This window comes from Pan troglodytes, chromosome 8 (assembly GCF_028858775.2).
Source record: "Pan troglodytes isolate AG18354 chromosome 8, NHGRI_mPanTro3-v2.0_pri, whole genome shotgun sequence".
In the NCBI taxonomy this organism is placed as follows: domain Eukaryota; kingdom Metazoa; phylum Chordata; class Mammalia; order Primates; family Hominidae; genus Pan; species Pan troglodytes.
Genome location: NC_072406.2, coordinates 60,461,483 through 60,483,545, shown reverse-complemented (window position 1 = coordinate 60,483,545; position 22,063 = coordinate 60,461,483). Strand labels below are relative to the sequence as shown.

The 22,063-nt window shown below is 46.4% G+C and overlaps 1 protein-coding gene across 6 annotated transcripts in view; it reads left to right on the top strand.

Moving 5' to 3' along the window:
• Positions 1–21,762, top strand: part of FRMPD2 (FERM and PDZ domain containing 2) — a 118,041-nt gene extending 96,279 nt beyond the window's left edge. For 5 of the 6 annotated variants that reach the window (XM_016918207.3, XM_009440339.4, XM_001135868.6 and 2 more), the window contains 8 exons: positions 361–465; positions 2,573–2,666; positions 3,558–3,643; positions 5,419–5,566; positions 7,305–7,519; positions 9,820–9,918; positions 14,850–15,193; positions 21,156–21,762. In XM_016918207.3, the coding sequence (XP_016773696.2) occupies positions 361–465; positions 2,573–2,666; positions 3,558–3,643; positions 5,419–5,566; positions 7,305–7,519; positions 9,820–9,918; positions 14,850–15,193; positions 21,156–21,204 (1,140 nt within the window). In that variant the 3' untranslated portion in view covers positions 21,205–21,762. Of the gene's footprint in view, positions 1–360; positions 466–2,572; positions 2,667–3,557; positions 3,644–5,418; positions 5,567–7,304; positions 7,520–9,819; positions 9,919–14,849; positions 15,194–18,736; positions 18,756–21,155 lie in introns of all 6 variants that reach the window. The other variant, XM_016918205.3, reaches the window with a different exon arrangement.
• The last annotated feature ends 301 nt before the right edge of the window (positions 21,763–22,063 follow it).

Here is a 22,063-nt window from a genome sequence, read left to right as displayed (position 1 = left end):
CTGCGTGTCATTAGAATTTTCTAACATTCATGGTGATTAGAAAGCACTAAGTAAAGGGGGCAGATAGGACAAAAGACCCCATCTTCTAGGCAGAGGGACAGCGGAACATGAACAGTGACCCAAGCATTCTCTGCCTAGAAGTGGCATCAGCCCAGCCCATCACTCCCTCATCTTCCTCCTGCTTTGTCTGAGGTCACATGGAGAAGGCCTGATGAAGCTGGAAATGAATCCCCTGCTGGCCCAGTCCAAAGCTCATGATCTTTCTGAGGTGCAATGCTGCCTGCTCCTGAGAGCAGTGAGAGCTAAGAGGTGACATCTTCCTTCATCCCATCTTTATTTTTGTTTGTTTGTTTATGGCAGGGTGCTGGTTCTTCTTGTCCTCCATCACCTCCAGAAATCAGTGCTGGTGAAATCTACTTTGTGGAACTGGTTAAAGAAGATGGGACACTTGGATTCAGCGTAACTGTAAGAGTTTTTAGGAGAGCTTGAAAAGCAGTTAACAAGATGTCCGTCTAGAACCTGGTGGCCATTCCACCCAGATGGCAACCTCTGACAGTGTGCTTAGTTTGCACAAATGTAAGGGGTAAATAAAAAAGCCAATGGGGGCCTGCACTGGGGGATGAGTTCAGAGACAAACAGAGGTACTGGGGAACCTCAGGATGAGCAGGGCATGCACTAGGGGACTCCAAACTCATGAGGAGGCAGTGTGGGCAGAGTTGGTTGATGTGTCCTGACTCTGAGGTCAAGCTGGACTCCAGAGAGAGAGAAGCATATTGGGGCTTCAGGGACACAAGCTAAAGGTAAGAAGGGCAGTCCACTGTCATCTGGCCAAGGATGGGTGGGGCAGTCCACTGTCATCCAGCATAGAATCAGTGTGGAGCCTCTTGCTCAGACATCCCAGGGCCAGGCCTCCATCAGGACTGACACTTTCCATTTGGTTTCTGAGCTCTGCCTGGTAGACCCTTGTGAAAGGAGATTACCCATATAACTGTGTTTACCCAAGGGGTTGGGGAATGGCACACACAAAGCTGGTGAAAATCCAGAGGTCAGAGGTTGGAAGGTGCTGCTTTTATTACTGAGTATTGAAAGTGATCCATTACAGGCTGGGCTCGGTGGCTCATGACTGCAATTCCAGAACTTTGGGAGGCCGAGGCAGGTGGATCGCAAGGTCAGGAGATTGAGACTATCCTGGCTAACATGGTGAAACCCCGTCTCTACTAAAAAATTAAAAAAAAAAATTAGCTGGATGTGATAGCGGGCACCTGTAGTCCCAGCTACTTGGGAGGCTGAGGCAGGAGAATGGCGTGAACCTGGGAGGTGGAGTTTGCAGTGAGCCGAGATCCCAGCCTGGGCGACAGAGTGAGACTCCGTCTCAAAAAAAAAAAAAAAAAAAAAAAAAAAAAAAAGTGATCCATTACCTTCAGACCCTGGAATGGGTCTGGATTTCAGGAATGTCATTGTTGGATTTAACTGTTGATGGGAAATAGAATGGCATCTCCCACCAAAGTAAGGACACTATGGCTGATGAAAATTTTCAGAGGAAATTCAAGAGATATGTGAATGGAGGGCATTCTTTGCTTTCCCCTGTGATAATGCTATGTACCTAGAGCAAGGATATGTGTTTTCTTGGACCCTAAGCCTGCAATGAATTTGTCATCAGTAGATGATTTTAAGGGACCAAGTAAGAAACCAAGCAATAAGGCTCATGAATCCACATGGAGTGAACAGGCTGATACCAAATATGGTCCATTTATTCTTGGCTTGGGGTAACAGCCTTATCAGACACCAAACATAGCTATTTTTCATCTGAAAAACTGACTAAATTTTGGGTTATTCACAAATATATATTTGCTGAGAAGAGGTTGATGATTTCCTTTGGCTGGCAAAAACTTGGATTTTCTTTGCAGATATTTAATTTCAAAAATAATTCTTGAAATGTCTCACTCAAATCCAAATGGCCATTAAACACATGAAAAACACTCAAACCCATGAAAAGCCACAGGAATACAAATTAAATTAAAATAAAATTTTAAACTTTATGTCTACCAGCTTGGCCAAATATAGCTGGTGGAATGTAGAAAAATGGTACTGTCATACAAAGCTGGTAGAAATGTGAATAAGTATATCCATATTCACATAGGGATGCAATCTGGCAACATCTATTATAATGAAAAATGCACATATCCTTTGGCCCATCAAAGCACACAAGACGTGCCAGGCACAAGCCTTCAGGCCCACAGCCATATCCACCTACGCTGGTCACTACCTATATAGAGATAGTGGTGCATCCCACGTGAGCAGTTGCTGAGCACCCGCCTTGTACCAGTGCTTGGGCTGGGGACATGCCCAGATCTCTCACATAGTTGCTATTGTTAAGCTTATGAACACCTAATCTTATTGCTCAGTGGAGAATACAATCTAAACGAACAGGTGAATACAGAAGACAGTGCCAGTCGGAGGTGAGGTCATGGGATAGAGTGGTGGGCAGGTGGGGATTCCCTTAGCTGGGGAGGTTGGGGAGGCTTCCTGGAGGAGGAAAGATGGGTGGTGAGTTTTTTGTTGTGTTTTTCAGGGTGGCATTAACACCAGTGTGCCATATGGTGGTATCTATGTGAAATCCATTGTTCCTGGAGGACCAGCTGCCAAGGAAGGGCAGATCCTACAGGGTGAGAGATGGGGATGGGTCCTCATTGGGAACTCTGTGCTCCATGGTGTAAAGAGCCCTGCACTGGGAGGGGCAGCCTCTAGGCCTTGCCCTGCTCCCATTCTGAAAACTCATGCAAATGATTGCCTCCCCAGGTCATACTTTTCTCACCTGGAAAGGAGGTGATAGAACCTGCCCTGCCCATTTGATAGGTTGGGGGGTCTGCAGTGGCACACTGGGAAGCATAGGTGATAGAAAAATAGTAGAAGACTTGAAAGACTTGTGTTGCTCTTTGGCCTCCATGGGAAAACATACTGCTTCCCTTGGAGGACAAGTGGGCCTCGGTAAACTCACTCGCACATCCGGGGAGGACACCTGAGCCTTCTGTTTGCCCTTGCTCAGCTCCCACTTCTCTGATGGAAGGGGGTGATTTTTATTGGTCTCCAAAACTGCCAGAATTGAGCCAAAAGGGGAACCTAGGATCTTACTTATCTCCATTTCCCCTAGAATTCTGGTGTCCCCAGCGTCAACCATGCCTCCCTGACCTTTTTTTGAAATAAAAAAAATACATCCTGGAGATATAAATATCTAAGTGACTTGAAAATACTTTCAAAAAACAGTTTCACAGGAAAACAGGAGGAAGGATAAGGTTGAACAGAGCTGGCTCAACCATTCTGTGAGCCAATAATAGAAAGGCTTTTATATCCCTGATCTGTGATGTGCCTGAGAAGAAGGGAGTGAGACTGCTCAGAGAGGCAGGATTCCTGCTGACTCCAGGGGGACACCTGGCACCTCAGCTTCCTTTCCCACTTCTCCAGGCTGCATGGAGGGGTGCCGGGCAGGGGCCTCCTGGAAGGGAACCTCCTGCAGCCTCAAGCACCAGGTCATGACATGACGTCTATCCCTTTCCCAGGTGACCGACTCCTGCAGGTGGATGGAGTGATTCTGTGCGGCCTCACCCACAAGCAGGCTGTGCAGTGCCTGAAGGGTCCTGGGCAGGTGAGTGGACTGTTGCTGACCAGCTTCCCCTCCTTCCGGAACTTTCCTGAACAACATCAGAAGCTGAAATCGCCTCTGGGTGGGAGGGAGGCATGCAGGAAACAAGACTTTTTCTTCGTTAGTTTTTTTTTTCTCTTCCATTTCTTCTTACCCTCACTTTTCTATGGGGATATGAAACCCAGGAGATAGCAGATAGATGTTTCTGAGTAAAAAAAATCTCACCCCCCATAGATAGCCTTAGAAACTTACTGGTGGCTTGCCTGAATTCTGGAATCAGACAGCGGAATGGAGAAGGTGGAGTGAAGAGACTGCTCTAGCCTGGCTCTGGCTGCCCCAGCCCCGCTGGCCCTGTGTCCATGGGCCTTCTTACCTCCCTACGTTTGCATGGGATGACCCCACTCCATTCCCTGTTCATGCCATTCCCCCTCACCCTGTGTTGTACCCACCGGGGCGTGGGTCAGAGTGTCCTGGGATTCTTTTCCTCACAATGAGGTAGGAATTCAGGGTGCCAAGAGCAGAGCCATTCATCCTTTATGTCCCCTTTATTCCCTGCCCCGCAGTGACTCGATGTTATCCCAATGTGCCGAGTCCTCTGCCTGAGGTTAGGAGCCTCTAACTGCCTCTGTGTCCTGAGCCACAGAGCTGGCATCACCCTCTTTTGGCAACTAAAAAGTCAACAGAGACAGGAGGGATTCCTGAAGGCCCTTCCAGCAAGCTTGGGGCAATGTTCTGGCCACTTTTCGCTTTCTTTCCCAAAGCGGTTTTCTGGTGTCTGGTGAAATTTGCTTATATTAGTGACTTTGGTTGACCTATCTTGAGAACAGAGCCATAATTTATTGGCACCTTCTGATATTTAGACCTTTGCTAATGAGCATGGGTAGAGAGGGTACTTGGCTGGCCTCCTGGCAGCTTAAGCAGGTAGGAATTGTCCCTCTGGGATCCTGGGCCAGGTGCTGAGTGACAGGTGCAACAGGAAGATGAAGGCAGGGCCACATGCCCTGAATGGGAGCTTGGCATTTCTGAGAAGATTCCAGGTGATGTCTATCTGCTGGTTCTTGAATCACACTTAGGGCGACAAGGGTATATGGTGTTGTGGGGAGAAATGTGGGAAATCACATTGGAAAGAAAGGGGAGGGCAGGTGGTACAGACCTGGGGTGCATGGGTTTGGGTCTTAGGTGATGGGAAGCATTGGAGACTTTAAATCAAGAATGTTGCATGTTCAGTTTTTGTCTTAGACCAATTCACTGGCAGCCATGATGGGGTGGACCAAGAAGGGTGCAGACAGGGTCCAGCGAGCCAAGGTAACTAGAGCTTGCCACGGCCCAGCGGGTCACTGGCAGTGAGAGAGGAGGTGGAGTGGAGGGGGCACTGAGGAGCTGTTCTTGATGGGGAATGTTCACATCTTAGAAACCAGATGGGGGAGAGCTGGACCACTCCAAATGTGGCCCTTGGCAGGTTAATGGTGGGGTGAGCCAATGCGAGGGGAGGAGTGTTTTAGGAAGAACGAGGAGGGGAAGTGAGGGTGAGTGAGGGGAGGAAAATGAGTGTGGCACTGCATGTGTGAAGTGGAGGTACATGTGTTGCTTTCAGGTGCACTTGTCTAATAAGCACTGAGAAATCTGGGTCTAGATCCCAATATATAGGCTAGTTGAGAGATTCAAATGAGTCTGCTTATAGGAAGGACTCGAAAATTAAGAAGCATTTGCAGAGTCAAGGGAGTGCCTCCTGGTTGCCATATGAAGTGTAAACTGAGTTTGTTCACCTTTCCTTCTAGGTTGCAAGACTGGTCTTAGAGAGAAGAGTCCCCAGGAGTACACAGCAGTGTCCTTCTGCTAATGACAGCATGGGAGATGAACGCACGGCTGTTTCCTTGGTAACAGCCTTGCCTGGCAGGCCTTTGAGCTGTGTCTCGGTGACAGATGGTGAGAGGGGAGAGAATTGAGTGTTACTATTGTCATGTTATTGTGTGCCGCTTTTGAATTGTCAAGTCAAAAGGGAAAGGCAGGAAGGCTTCCTCTGGGTCCTGAAAAGAAAGCGAGCTGTGGTGATCATGCTGAGATCGGCTTTTTCATGCCATGGAAGCCCATCTCATGGAATAGGTTTTTGGAAACAAATGCATTTTCCCCAAATGATTTCTAGGCATCTTTCTGCCCCCAGCCTTCCTCAGTCCTTTGATCAGCTGCCAGAATGTTAATGTTTGTGTGAATATTTAGGATGAAATTGACTGAAAGGGTCATACACTTTCAGATACATTTGGCTTCACAGTCCAGCCAAGTCATTTGTAACAAAGTTATTTGAGGAATGACTAGGCAGGTTGGGAGAGAAGGTTCAGGAATCTAGCCTTGTTATTAGCATCATTTTAAAAGGCAAACGAACGATCGTTTAGAGGGACAAAACTGCACGTTTTCCGATGGGCTGCCCCTCTGCAATTCCCTTGTGATTTTGGTATTTGCCAGGAACACGCTGATTTCCTCAGTAAGAACGATTTGGACCTTAGCCATGTTTTAGTCCCTTCATAGAGATTTTCTGATTTTGCTGCAGAAGACTCAAGCCAGCCATAGGGTAGGGGTGGGGCAAAGGGGCATGCTTCTGTTTAAATCAAGTCTCCTCTGTCCTCACCCCTTTGCTCACTCCCTTGGGGCCTTTGAGAAATGGACTCCAAAGAGTGGAGGAGGCCTTAGGGCGATGGTAGAACTGGTCGTGTGACACACCTTCACATAATTGCTTCACATAATTGCTTCACATGCTTCCATTCTTGCCCTGGTGAAGTTTGCAAGTCTGTGCTCTGTCCCTCTGTGCATTGATGCCAGCGGGGCAGCCCAGAGGCCTCTTTGGTGGACAGACCATGTAGGTTGCCAGCTCTGTTCATCCTTGGTGCCCAGAGGCAACTGTTTTGTCTTATGGTCAGCCTACATGGGTAAACAAAATGGCAGCTAAAGCATTGTCCATAGAATTGTCCATAATTTTCTCCATGGTCTAATTATGCAAAATTTAGTTTCAAGTATACTACAAATGACTAGAGTTCTAAAGGAGTAATAGGAATGTATGTGATACAAGTTTTATTAAATGCCAAGAGCATGTTGTGTATGCCTAGCAGCTATATCTTTATGTATAAACATAGTTGAGTTATCTATAATTGTGCTATTCAATATGGTAGCCACTTGCCACATGTGGTTATTGAGGACTTGAAATGTGACCAATCTAAATGGATAAAATATGTATTGGATTTTGAAAGCTTAGTTCGTAAGAAGAATAAAAAATATCTTGTTAATAATTTTTTCATATTGATGACATGTTGAAGTGGTAATATTTTAGATATATGGGATTAAATAAGATGTATGATTATAGCGTATTTAACCTGTTTCCTTTTACTTTTTAAATTGTTTTATTTATTTTTTGTTTGCTTTTTCCTTTTATTTTAATGTAGCTATTTGAAAACTTCAAGATGACATTTGTGGTTTGTATTTATAGCTCACATTATATTTTATTGGACAGCACTAATCTATAACATACATAATGTACTCTGTCATAAAATTAGCAAAGGAATTATTTGAACGTAAAAGAAATAATTCATCTACTTGACAATTTGCATTTTGAGACTGGTCAATTTCACTTGTAATCTACTGAAGAATTTATTTTTATCAACATCCCACACTACAGGTCCTAAGTTTGAAGTCAAACTAAAAAAGAATGCCAATGGTTTGGGATTCAGTTTCGTGCAGATGGAGAAAGAGAGCTGCAGCCATCTCAAAAGTGATCTTGTGAGGATTAAGAGGCTCTTTCCGGGGCAGCCAGCTGAGGAGAATGGGGCCATTGCAGCTGGTGACATTATCCTGGCCGTGAATGGAAGGTCCACGGAAGGCCTCATCTTCCAGGTGCCGGGGGTCATGGGCAATGCAGCTCTCTGTGCAGGCTGGCCCCAGCTTTGCCTCTTACTAGCCTGCTGCCGTGGGGAAAACTCTGGGCTCTCAAAAATCACACCAGCAGCCCGGATTTTAATCACACAAAGAGAGTAATTAGTGGTACATGCTCACATTTAATTTAAAATCTCTGTTTTTAAATATCTGACCTTGAGTCAGCCTTGCTTCTCACTGGGTTCATGAGAGAAGCTGAAGATAAAGCCCCGGCCTTTGTGCTAGCTGATGTCTCTTCACACACATCCTGAGAGGTGGGCGTGGGGCTGAAGGGACTAGAGTGGGTCCCTTTCTGCTCTCCTTCCCATTTCTCAACACATTTACAGCTTTTCATACATTATTACACTGATTGTCCTGTCTATGATAAAAAATGCAATTTAAGAAGAGAGAGTAATGAAATACTGTATATATTAGACAGAGTTCTGGAAGAAAATGGAGTCATTTGAGGAACATTTAATAAAGGTGTGGGCAGGTTGTTAGGAAGCTCAAGGGAGCATGTTGTGGCCTAGGGCTAGGAAGAGTGGGATGCAGTTACCCCTATCCCGAGGCCAAAGGGGAAGGGAAAGAGCAGTTATTCCACCCCAGGAATGGAGAGCTGTTGGAGGGGACTCGCTGGCATGAGCTCTCACCTTGGCTGAGGTTGTAGTCATCCCATGGCAACCTGAAGGGAGGAATTTGGAAGGAGCAATGACCTCTGCTCCTCTCTGTCTCTGGTCTCTTGCCGTGTTCCCCTAGCTGAGCCCAACAGGAAGCCTCATGCAGCCTTTATAGGTCAGCTCCAGAAACACAAAGCAAGATGGACAAAGGGGGACAGTGGCTCTGGGCAGGGCTGGGGGGAGGTCTCTAGAACACCATATGCTTGGGTGGGAGGGCATGCCTTCATCCATCCATCTCCTGATCCAAGAACCCTTCTCTGAGAGCCACTGCTGGGCTGGCAACTCTATGAGAGACTCAAGACACAGAGGAAGACAGCTCATGCAGTTTCAGAGCTCATGGACAGGAAACAGCGGTGATGGCAGGAGATATGTATCCTGGGAGATGAAAGCCCACGCTGCAGTGCTCACACCAGTGAGCCAGGAAAGAAGTGCACCCCTTGGAAGTCCTGCGTGGCTGATGCAGGGACTGGGGAGTGTCTTGATCAGCAGTTCTTAAGCAGGGATTATTTCCTTCTCACGGGATATTTGATTAAGTCCAGAGACATTTGTGGTTGTCACAACTGATGAGTGCTTCTGGCATCTAGCGAGTAGAGACCAGAGATGCTGCTAAACACCCTACAATGCACAGGACAGGCATTCACATAAGGAATTGTCCAGCCTGAGAGGTCAACAGTGCCAAGAGTTTGAGAAATCCTGGTCTAAATAGGAAATAGGAGCTATCGAGGCAACCTTGAACCCTGGACATTGAGAGGGTGGCTTGGAGCAACAGATTCAGCATGGCAGGGGCTTAGGACGTGGGTGCAGAGGGGAGTAGATGGGAGAGAGGGAACTGTGGTGAGAGGCAGAGGCAGGCAGAAACGGGGTCTATGTGCTATGCCTTGGAGCTTACATTGAGGGAAAAGTGAGTCAGCCAGGGTGTGCAGTGGAGGAAGGACTCAGTTATATCTGCATTGTGGAAAACTACCCTTGAGCATTGCAGAGGGAGGCAGGTGGGTGACACTGGAGAAGGCAGCAAGCAGTGAGGAGGTCACAGCAATACTACAGGTGAGAGGTTCCCAGAGCCCAAGCCAAGCCCTGATAGGAAGCTCAGAGCCAAGGGTCAGGCCTTAGAGATTCAGGTGGTGGAGCCTGCACAATTGGTGGCCCAAGATGAGGGCAGGTTGGGAGGAAAGGGAAATTGAGATGAACAGCGATTTGTTGGAGTCACTCTTTCTCTCTCTGAAGAAAAGGCATTGGTATTGGCAGATATTGCCATTCCCTTGAGCAATGTGGAAGGAGGCAGGTGGGTGACACTGGTGAAGGCAGGGAGCAGAGAGGAGGTTACTGCAATATTACAGATGAGAGGTTCCCAGAACCCAAGCTGCACAAAGGTGATGCACAGCCCAGCATATTGCATCAACTTTGTGGAAGCTGCAGGCCACTGACCTTGGTTCCTTGCACTTTGAAAAGTCAGGCCCACAGCAGGGTTCTCCGGAGTTCTCTGGAGTGAGAAATAGATCAAGGTGCAGGGAGGAGGAGCTAGTGCCTGGGACGCAGTGGGGAGAACATCACTGCATCCCCAGCAATGCAAGCCCAAATCTAACAGTGAATCTTGGTTTCTCGCAGGAGGTGCTGCATTTACTGAGAGGGGCCCCACAGGAAGTCACGCTCCTCCTTTGCCGACCCCCTCCAGGTGCGCTGCCTGAGATGGAGCAGGAATGGCAGGTAGGCTGCAGTGTCTTCTACTCTCTCTACCTGGCTCTGGTTGGGCCCCCCTTTTCCAGACTCTAGGATCCTAAGAGGGTTGTAGGTAGGTTCAGTGCCACCTCCTCTCACAGGGGTAGGAAAATAGCTGGCCCCCAAACTCAGTAGGTCTCCTTCATCTCCCTGATTCTGCCCCTTCTGACATTTGGATCTTCTTGTAGATGTTTACATGTTTAGACTTTGGCTGTGAAACTTTTAGGGCCAGGCTCTCTGGAAGCTCAGGCCTCAGAGAGGGAAGCCTGGGAAGAAGGAGAGTAGACTCAGAAGCAGACCAAGGGAATTTCCAATGAAGAATTTCCATTCTGAGAGATGATGTGGAAAATAGGATATATGATTACCCTCCTAAAGCATGAAATAGGCACGTGCAGTCTAGTGCAAAGAAGAGAGCCATTAGAATCAGGAAAATAGGGATTTTTACCTTGACACATATATTAGTCAGGTTCTCAGAGAAATAGAACAGATAGAATGAGTATGTGTGTTTATGTGTGTGTTTATATATGAAGAGAGTGAGAGAAAGAGAAAGAGATTTATTATAGGAATTGGCTCATGTGATTATGAGGGCTGGCCAGTCCAAATTCTACAGGGGAAGCCAGCAGGCTGGAGACCCAGAGAATAATTGATGGAGATCAACCCCAAAGGTGGTCTGGAGGCAGAACTCCCTCCTCCTCAGGGAGGTCAGTCTTTCCTCTTAAGGGCTTCAGCTGACAGCATGAGGCCCACTACATTATGGAAGACAATCTGTTTTACTCAAAGTTTGCTGATTTAAATGTCAAATCACATCTAAAAAAAATACCTTCACAGTGACATCTAGATGGTATGTGACCGCCTATCTGTGTACCATGGCCTAGCCAAGTTGACAGATACAATTACCCATTGCCATGCCTTCTGTGGGGTTCCTAGGAAACAGATTTTGCAGCAGAGATGTGAGCGTGGAGGTTTTATGGGGCCTGTGCTTGAGAACATCCCCTGTGAGGGTGACTGAGGTGGGGTGGGGCAGAAGGAGAGATCAATGTGCAGCTATAAACAGGGCCTCAGCTGATCCTGGAGGGAGCCCTGGAGCAGAGATGGCCCCTTGGAGCTGCCATGAATTGGGACAAGAGAACCTGTGCCTTTGCTTGTTGCCCTAACCAGTGCTGGGGTGTGGGCTGCCCCAAGGGAGGGGAGATGAGGCAGTAGGATGCGAATCTCAGTCCTGGAGGGGGATCTGGGCGGGTACCTGGATCACCTGTACCTGCTGTGCTGCATGGGCCTTGGGCAGTTGCCTGTCCTCTCTAGGCCTCATGATTCCTCATCTCTAGGATGTGGATATAAAATGATCACTTACTGTGCCTGAGGGTGACACCATCACTAGGACAACATAAAGGACTTGATGTCCCAGATCCTGTTGATGCTTAGACTCCAAGAGGTCATTTGACATAGCCTCTAGGGAGGGAAGAGCTATGGGAAAGATATCCAAAAGTTGCTGGGTTGGAAAAGAAGGTAGACAACAGCAATTGTGTTAAGAAACTGAACCAGGTGAGAGAGGGCCAAATTTCACACACACCAATTCAGGCCAAGGTGCTGGGACCCTGTGTTTTTGTTGAAATATCTAGGAAATCCCAGGGGAAAAAGGTGGTATTTCCATCCTGGAGAATAGCTCCTCCCAGGAGAGCCCATAAAGATCTAGCAGGAAGGGTCCAGGTGAGGTGTGGGGGTGAGCTTTCCCTCCTCATACCCGAAGGCCAAGTGGGAGGATTGTGATTTGCTTGGGTGGCTCCAGTGGTCAGATTGCAGAACAAGGGTCAGCAGCTCTGGGGAGCAAGCATTTAGTCCATAAAGTAAAGCACCTCTGAGAAGGAGGCAGCCATGCCCACATTTGGGGTAAGGGCATTCCAGGCAGAAGGAACAGCATGAACAAAGTCCCTGAGATGGGAACCCACTTGGATGTTTGAGGGACAAAAATACAAGTGTGCTTGGGCCATCGTTAATGAAGCAGAAGTGGAGGAAGTTGTGGAGGTGGCAGGGACCCTGGAGGGCCTTGGGGATCAGAGGAGCATGATGCCACCATCCTGCATGCAGTGGGAAGCCACTGGGCTGGCATGGAGGGTTAAGCAGGAAATGCCCTCCTCCGTTCTTCAGAGGGGCCACTCGGGTTACTGGTGCACAGGGACTAAAGGAGGTCAAGCAGCAGTCATTCAGGTCAAACATGATGTGGCTTGGACTCAGGCTGTAGCTGAAGTGTTAAGAAGCAGCCAGATTTGGGATACATCTGGGAGGCGGAGTTCAGGAGACTACTTTGGGATTAGAAACAGGCATGAGGAAAGAGAGCAATCAAGCTTTGGCATGAGGAAGCCTTGGGGAAATGGTGGTACCACCAATGCAGGGTGAAGGAGGGGTAAGAAGGTAAAAAGCCTGATTTTCCTGATTCCAATACCTCTCTTCTTTGCACTAGATCACATATACCTATTTCATGCTTTAGGAGGGTAATCATAGATCCTATTTTCCACTTCATCTCTCTTGGTACCAGTTCCCAAGAGAGGGACTGCTTACAGGGGCTGGGGAAGGCCATCTGGGGTGCATGGAAGAGAAACAATAGTTCTTGGTATCATTTAAAACTGAGATGTTTATAGGCTATCCAGTGAAGAGTCTATTAGGCAGTTGTGGAGAATAGGCATAAGATCAGGGCTGGGAAAAGTGAATTTGGGAGTTGTCAGCATATATAGAGGTCGTGTAAAGCCATGAAATGGTTGAGATCACCTTGGGAAAGAGTGCAGATAAGTTCAAGGAGAGGACTGAGAAGTCAGCACAGAGCATAACAACATTGAGAGGCCTGGTACAGAGATGGGACAACATATGAGATTAAGATGGGGCCTGGGAATTGGTGGAAAAACCAAGCAAGGGTGGGGCTCACGGTCAACTCCATGTAAGTAGGGCTAATGAGCAAGGAAGCTCTCAGGAAGGAGGGAGGGACACACTTTGTTGAACGTTGCTGAGAGAGAGAGTGAAAGGACAAAATATTGTTCTTCAGCTTTAGAAATATAGAGGTCGCTGGGGACCCTGATGTGGGCTCCTTCCCTTGGGTGGTAAGGACAGAAGGCTGGTGCTAGTGGGTGCAAGAAAGAAGGAGGGAGGCGTGGAAACGGTGAGAAGAGACACTCATCTAAGAGGCTGCCATGAAGTAGAGCACAGAAATGGGTGGCAAGAGGTGGAAGCTGAAGTTGGGGTAGGGGCACAGGCTGCTCAGTGGAATTTGCTGTGGGAAGATGAAGAGTTCTCATCTGAACGTGTCCATTCTCACTGTGAGGTCACAGGCAAGGTCAGGGTGGAGTTGTTAGAAACTTGAAGAGAGAGACAAGATGAGAAATAATTTAGAGAGCAGAGGTAGAAAACTGAATTGATTAAGGACACAGAGAAAGATTATCTGGAAGTCTTGACTGCCCATTTGACATCTGCAGTCACACACTTGAAGCTAATCTAGTCAGAGGCTCAGAAGCAGGGGTGAGGTTCACACAGTTTGAGTAGGAATTAAAATGGAAACTCAGAATCTGCAAGTGACACGTGATGGAGGAAGAGAGGGGCAAGGAGGTGGGAGCTCATGGTCTTCCTTGTCTGTAAGTGAGCATCTAGGGGCAGAGCCATGGAATCTAAGCAGAATAAGAGGCACACCGAGGACATGTGTGACAGGGAAGGGGAGTGGGGGTAATGATGAAAAGCAGCAGCTCCACAGACTGGAGGTCTTGGAGTGGGGAAGGATTGCTGGAGAGCATGTCCAGGGATAATGAGCTAGAAGGAGAGGATAGGTTAGAAAACAGATTTTGGAGGTCTCTCCAAAGAGTATGAAAATGTGATAAAATATGGTCTTCTTAAAATTTTGATTTTTGGTGTATCCTTTATAATGTCCAGTCTATCAGAAGAGTAGTAAATGTTTATGATTTATAATTAAATAAATGTGCACATTTGGAGGTGTATCCCTCTCATTGTTAGGGAGGTACAATCAGAAATGTGGGGAGACCACTCATTGGGGTGGTTCTTCTTTTGTAGGTGAGGGCAGGGGTGGGAACCCAGGCATGGGCTCTATTACATCAGGTATGGAGATCATGGGGTGGAAGTGCTGGAAGATAATTTTCAGGAAAAGGTAAAATCATGATTCCTACAGATATAAAAATGAACACATGTTAAAGATTTTATTTAACTCATTCAGTGAGGGAACCAGGCAGATGTTAAAACTGGCTCAAAAGAGATTTCAAAGGACCTGTTTATTTATAGAGTTGTAAAATAGCTCAAAGACAGTGGAGAAAGCCAGAATCAGAGAACCCAGCAGGTTCTGCTGTAGATAAAAACAGTTTTCTACTGAAACACAGATTGTTTTTCTGTAGAAGGTCAAGCAGTGGCAGCAAGACATAGCACATCATCAAAACCAGAACCTAAAAGGCTGACAGGGAGGTGAGCAGTTGAGACGAAGCAAGTCATGTCTGGGAAAGTGAGGAGGAGACCCAGGAAAGAACATCACCTTGATGGGGGTGGAGACAGGGAGACAAGCCCTGAGATGACAGATGAAGATGAAAAACTTAAAAAGAAAACATTTCTTATCGGAAAGTGGAATAGAGTCATTGTTTTGCATATTTATCTTCCATTTTTATCTTTGTCTAAATTTTGCAAATATTTTTTATTTAAAAATAAGGCTCACATTTATGGAGAGCTTCCAAAGCCCCCTAAGCTAAGGTGCCTGAGTGTGTTGCCCAGTGTCCAGCCGGGAGCATGTGGAGGAGCTGGGATGCTATGGTGATAGACAGACCTCAAAGCCCATCTTGTAACTACTCTGATCTATAATCACATGGGGGAAAAAAGCTTTGTATTTTTAAAAAAACAATGTGCATCCCGCAGCCAGTAATCAGTAGCATTTCTTTTAATAGACACCTGAACTCTCAGCTGACAAAGAATTCACCAGGGCAACATGTACTGACTCATGTACCAGCCCCATCCTGGATCAAGAGGACAGCTGGAGGGACAGTGCCTCCCCAGATGCAGGGGAAGGCCTGGGTCTCAGGCCAGAGTCTTCCCAAAAGGCCATCAGAGAGGCACAATGGGGCCAAAACAGAGAGAGACCTTGGGCCAGTTCCTTGACACATTCTCCTGAGTCCCACCCTCATTTATGCAAACTTCACCAAGAAAGGGATGAATCAACATTGGCGACCTCTTTGGAAAAGGATGTGAGGCAAAACTGCTATTCAGTTTGTGATATCATGAGACTTGGAAGGTAAGAATCACCACATTTGCAGACATTTTGTAAACTGTGTGCATCTCATTGCTAGGAAATTGTAATCAAGCCATCAATAACTATGCTTGGATGATTTTGTGCCCAGCACTGTTCCAGGCATTTAGAAGAGAGGTTGCAACAAGAGAAGCATAAGGTCTGGTGCTGCTGTGACCACCTGTGAGCTTTTGGGAAAGCAAACCCTACCCAGACCACAATTGTCCCCAATATGTCTTGGAAGCTATAGGTGGCAGGCCTCAGGTTTTCTCCTGGCACACAAACCTTTCTCTTGTATCTTCCATGGCCTGTTAAAGCTTTGTAGTAAGAAGGAAGTTCCTACATGCATCCTCGTTTCTATTGCTAGTATAATGCTTTATTATCAACATCAGCTTTTTTTTTTTTTAAAGATGGGGTCTTACTATGTTGCCCAGGCTGAATTCAAAATCCTGGGCTCAAGTGATCCTCCCACCTCAGCCGGTCAATAGCTGAGTCTACAGGCACCAGCCATCATGACTGGCTACACCAGCTTTTGTTTTCTGAACACATCTATATCTTCAAGACCACCCTGCAACATTCATTTTCACAGTGATTTTAAATTTAGTCTGCATTTTTGTGTCCATCCATCTGTAAGTATTTCCAATTCTCAGTCCTATGCTGAGGGAACACATAGTCTTTGATTCAGTTTGACAAGTACTTATTACACAAGGTGCTTGGAAACCTGTTGGGAGCAGACAGAGGGCTGCACATGTAGGGTAAGACCTGCTTCTAGCATTTGCCAGCCAGAGGCATGGGCACAAAGCAGGTAAATAACAAGGGGCAATTGTTTGTGTTTGACAATCTGTAAACCCACTGAGATTAAATGGCTCTCATTTGGTAGCCATCCTAGAAGACTGTCAAAGGTAGATCCATAGGAAATGATAGTCTCTGTGAAGTGTGAAGCAGTCGTGTAATACCGTTGGACCCAATGAGAGCTGTGACAAGCAGGAGCCAGGCATGCATTCCCTAAAAGTACCCTGCTACAATTTTTTGAAGAATGCTGTGTCAGCCAAACAAAAGCTAACTGGTTTGCAAAGTAGAACAGGGTGAACAAGCACATTCATCAATGATATTTACTTTCGTTGTCTGATAATGTATAACATAAGTGTATTTATAGTTCTTTACAATTGCAGTCTAGGCAGTAATTGACATACTTGATAAAATAATAAAGAAAGTAACCTACAGAGACTTGTCCAAGGACAACTATTACCATGATCTTAAAGGACATATTAAAGGAACGGTACTTTCCTGTAGGGAGGAGGCACTTGTTTGGATATTGAAAGGTTTTGCTGCCAGATAGCTTGGGATAATGAACAGGGACCCTGAGAGCTGAATTATAAAGTGACCCTGGGTATAGGTACAAGCTGGGAATTTGACTTGCCAAGTGCCTTTAATTTAATATAGCCAATAGTTATTTAAAATGGTATTTTAAACTATTAGTATAGGCAGTCACTGTTTCATTCATTAAACTACAGAAAATCAGCCTGTTCAATATAAAAATGATCTAGTCTAGCCTCAAACTCCATGCTGGAATCTGCTCCATAACATTCCTGAAGAAGGGGTCCCAGCTTTTGCTGGAATATCTGCAGGGATGCGGAACTTGCTACCTCTTGAATGACCCATTTTATCATCATCTAGTTACTGATCAGAAGGTTCTTCCTTATATTAAGGTGAAATCTTTATGCTGTTATGCTGTTCTTATGGGGCCAGCATTTAAAGTTACACATTTTGCATACAGCTTGGCTCATAAATTCAAGCCTCCTAACTTCATCTGAAGCTCAACCAAAGAAAAAGTGATTTGCTCCCACATCTTCCACATCTTTATGCCTCTTTATGTCTTCTACTTCCAAGTCCGGATACCTATTTCTGCCTATCTGTTAGCATTTGCTGTTTTTTTTTTTTTTTTGCATCAAACATCACATTATTCTGTTTTTCTGAACCAAATTAAATTTGGCTTAGTGGCCCTATTTGCAAGGGTATACCAGATGTCCAAAATCTGTCATTCTTCGAGGGACTGCTCCTTTTAGAGCCACACGAGAGTCCCAAGGGCTTGTCCAGAGCATTCCAGGGGAGTCTCCTATCTTCAGTCTGTTGTGAACGCCCATCAACCATCATACTCACTGCCGGGCCCACATGGTCCATGTACCCATGGATGAACTGTGGGCAGGCAGCTTTACTGTTCTCAGTATCCTGGCTCTCTCAATGGCCAACCGCTCCCCCTTTTTCTCTTGCCTCCCTGTGGTGGTTCTGTTGATGAATGCTTTCTGCCTCCTCACATTTCCTGGCTTTATTTTTACTTCGTTTTCCCTCCCTCACTTAGGAACCTTTCCTCCCCTCTGAAAGAACTCAAACCAAGTCCACCTCTCCTCCAATAGGACGTCAGTTTGCATTTAATGCACACATAGTGGCTGCCCCCTACAGGAAGAAAAGAGGGGCGCATGCCCAGCGACCCCTGGACACAGTTCCCCCAGCTCCTGGATAGGGTCTGAATCAGGATTCCAAAGTGGAATTGTGACTCTGCAGAAGCCTTAGAAGTGTTTGCAGCTCAGTTCTGAGGTGACTGTCGCAGGCCACTGCCTCTTAAGTGTCTGGCATCTGTGAGTTAAACTCTTCAACAAAAAGAGCATGGATTTCTGTATCCTATTATGTGGTTTCAGCGTTGCCACTTACTAGTATGCCTGGAGCGTTGCCTTCCCTAAGCTGGAGGCTTCCCAAATGTAAATGGGGACCATGACAGTTCCACAGGGTACTGTGCAGGTCAAAAGAAATAGCACGCTCAGGGTGCTGTCACAGCGCCTGGCATGCGGTAAGAACTCAATGCAAGTCTGTTTTCCTTCCCTTTCCTGAGCTATTTCCAGCTAAAGAACAGGTCCCTTCAATTGAAATTCCCAGCAAATTGCCGGAACTTACCATCTGCCAGGTGGCAACTTCCTACAGCCAGATGGCTGCCAGCACCACAGCAAACCCAAAGTGTTCATGGACAAGATTCGATTTCACTTTCTTTCCCTGTTCTCTTTTCTCACACTCTATATCTAGAGATTTTACCGTCTAGTAGTAGATCTTTATAAAAATATCTTGTAATAAAGCAGTACAGTACATTTTTATGAAGGAGAGTTGGATTACATGCCTATCAGAGGGAAAGCTTGGCTGGAGTCATGTTTTTTATAAGGTTAGTTCCTAAAGGTGGGCAGAAGGCAACAATCACATCAAGTCTCATTACCCTTGAAACATCACTTTGGAAGGAGTGATGTTATTTGCCCCTTGGTGTGGGAGCAAATCACTTTTTGTTTGGTCGAGACTCAGATGAAGTTAGGAGGCTTGCATTTATGGGCCATGCTGTATGCAAAATGTTTGTCTTTAAATGCTGGCCCAATAGAAACAGAGACAGATTGAGAGGATGAAAGATTTAGTTCTCCCATTCATGTGCACTTCAAGGCTTACACTCATCGGTTGGAAAGTTGGTCTTTGCAGAATGTTTAAGGTTATCTTTCTCTTTCTCTTTTTGCCTAGCACATATCATTAAACTCATGTAAGTAAAATGCACGTAAGTTCAACAAGCATCACTTTGTGAAAGTGATGGTATAAATCTTGATGGTCATTTATTTAAGAAAGCAAAATGAAGCAGGACTCCTGGAAATGAACCTAAAGTTATGATATACCTTCTGGGGAAGGGCACTGCCTGGAATAGCAAAAGATAATTAGGAGGCCAGAGATCTCATTCAACTGCAGGGGCCAGGCCAGGTGTGATGTCAGAGTAGTTAGGGAGGGATGCAGTTGCCAGGTGAGGGAGATGTCATGCCTGCTCTTGGGTTGGAGTGTGGCTGAGGGGAGTGAGGGAGGCGGCAGAGCCTGGGCTGGATCCTGGGTGCTGCCTCTAGCAGGATTCTCTTTACACCTTACAGGCTCCCAGGGCTATCCTTGGGTATCCCCAGATACCCAGGGGTATCTGTCCACACTACTGTGACAAATCCTAAGTATTGTACTTCAGCTCAGATTTATCATCTGAGCTTCAAATCTGGCAGTCCGTTGAACTTGTTTACTTTGATGTCTTAGAGATACTGTAAATCCAACCTGCCAAAACTAAATGCAGTTGTCAGGAGCAGAGACCTGGGGCTCCCAGCTGTGTCATCAGGGCTAATGGAGACATCAATATGGGGCCTGATGTTGGAGAACTGGAGACATGAAGGGACACAAACCCCAAACTTTTTTGTGAGTTTAACCGTAAGTAAATAGGACAATTATAATACCTTCATATTTCAAGCCTGAAATGCCCAATCGGCTTCTATGAATTTCCTCCTGAAAGGCAGAGATGAATTTGGTGGCCCAAGTCTTTAAAGGACAGCTGTCCAGAAAAGTTGGGCACAGTGTCTTTTCTCAGTAAACATTCTGTAGCAAGCAGAGCCTTCAGAATGGTTTCACTGACTTCAGAGCTGAACTGGGATTCCTCTTAAAAATACCCACTGAAGAGTTTCAGGACTTGGTGGGGACCCTGGTTCTGGGGTCCTGCTGGTTTGTGTGGGAGACATGGCTGGCCAGGAAGCCCACGTGAAATCTCCAGATTCTCCTCTAGTTATCATCTGTCTATAAAAGCCTCCTTCTGTTGGACAGCTTGGTGGGCAGAGAATGAGGGCAGGAAGAAGCTGAGGTCATTACACAGAATCAGGGGGTGAGCAGAGAGCCCCGTGTACTCCGACAGCATCAGGGTCTTGCTGAAAGTCCTGCTACATTAGCCATGAGCTGGCCGGCCTTGAACCCTGGGTGAAGAACTCCACCTCTTTACCCATCATGTCCACATGCAAAACATGAGGCTTGCTGTGAAAGAATGTCTCTATCTTAATGAAATTCTCCAAATTTCCAAGTCTTGCCCTTTCTGTGAAATAGGCATACAGGCTTCTGGTGCCTCTTTATTCCCTATTCACCCTTTCCCTATGTCCACAGTTGAGCCCCAGGTCAAATCTCCAAGGGCAGCCTGATGGCACGTGCAAAAGGATAGAAGGAAAGGCAGTCATTCTCCCAACTTGTGGTGGGATGATGGCCAAGATTTCACCCTTGGGACCACCAAGTCCCCCTGGACAAGTGGGGAGCAAATCGCTTTTTCTTTGGTTGAACCTCAGATGAAGCCTTGCCTCTTGCCTCTCAGGCTGATGGCTTCCCTAGGTCTCTGTCCAGGCAGAGCCAGTAGCTGGAGCTCCGAATCAAAACCAGAGGGCAAGGAGCTTATTAGAAGAGGTGGAGGGAGTCTACTGGTGGGAGGTGAGGTGTGGACACTGAGGCAGCTGCAGTGGCCAATGGACACATACAGCTGCCATCTTCCACTCCTCAACAAGGCTTAGTGAGCTCAGAACAGAGGGAAGGGGGTGCTGCTTGAGGTGGTGGGGACAGTGGTGAGCCTAGGCCTGGTTAATAGGCTAGATTTCCCATTCTTTGATAAAACTTCTTGAATGTTTCTTTCCCATGTTTATAAGAAAACACAGTTTCTACATGATTTAGCCAAGCTTAAAGTCAATTTTCCCTGCAAATGCTCAAGAATTAAAAATGTCTTTTGACAGTGAGTGTTCCTCTTCAGTCTTTGTAGAATAATTTCTTTTTTATACACTTGAGTGTGCATATATTTACATGAAATTCACTATTTCACATACCTTGTAGCTCTCATGAGTGGAAATAATGTCTCTTTCACAGTGAAGCTCAGTTTGGGACAGATGCTTCCGGCTCTACTGGGGAGGAGGACGTGCTCTCTGGGTATCTAAGGGTTTGTAGCTATTGGGGTGCACCAGAGCCAATTTTAAGAGAAAGAGGCAATGCAGGAAAGGAGAAGGAGAGCAGCAGCACATAACAAAGCCAACCCATTGATTTGGGTGGGGGTAAGGAGGCTGAGAAATGAGGATCCATGTATTTGGTAAAAAGCTAAATCTTTGTGCTTTTCTCTTAGATATTCCTTCTCATCTCCTCTAACCAGACTTTCGACAGATATTTTCTGAGCACCTTCTCTGCATGTCTGCAGTGCTGTGTAAAATGCCCTACCTTTGCATGGACTATTCTTTCTAATCAAGAGGCGTGTGTGGCGAACTTGGGGCAGCCCCTGGAAGTCTTGTTCTTTGACCATTACGTCTGCGGCTGCATCACCAGATAATGAGCTTCACCACTCGTCTGCCTCCTGTGTCCTTCCGCGGGGAGTAAATGTCACTTCAGCTTGCCGCCTCTCTAAATAGGCAAATTTTCAGTGCTCAGAAAAGGACCTGATCTTTGCACAAAGTGCTTTGATGGTTGCCTGCTTGAGTCACTCCCAATCCTTTCCTGAAGCCCTTTCTTTATAATTCTTCTGTTGAAATAGCCATCATAATCACAGTACTAATCACAGCATCTCACATTTACTAAAAACTTACCCCATACCAGGAACCCAGAGTTGGGGGGGCTGTGTCAGAATTATGTAATTTACGTGTCCCAATAATCCTAGATGCTTCTTGACCATCTAGTTTTGTCAAATGAGAAAACTGAGGTTCCAAAGAAGTCAATAAACTTGTCCAAAGTCTGACCGACTCTGCTTGCCATGTGACGAGTCTGTCTTAGAACTGGGTCATTGCCCTGCTTGCAATGCTGTGCCCTCTGACAAGCCCCCCCCCCCCACCCCCCTGGTCTCCTGAGCTCGGTAAGGTGCTCCAGCTGCCTCTATCATAGCACTTCCTACATGGACTGTAACATTTCTTTACTGCTCCAACTTCTCATTAAATTGGGGGCTCCTCAAAGCCAGGGTTGGTGCCTTATAAGTTTCTTGCTTCCTGGTGCCCAGAGCAGCCTCTGGCATGAGCTGTTTGAACACTGGCTGAGTCTCATGGGCCT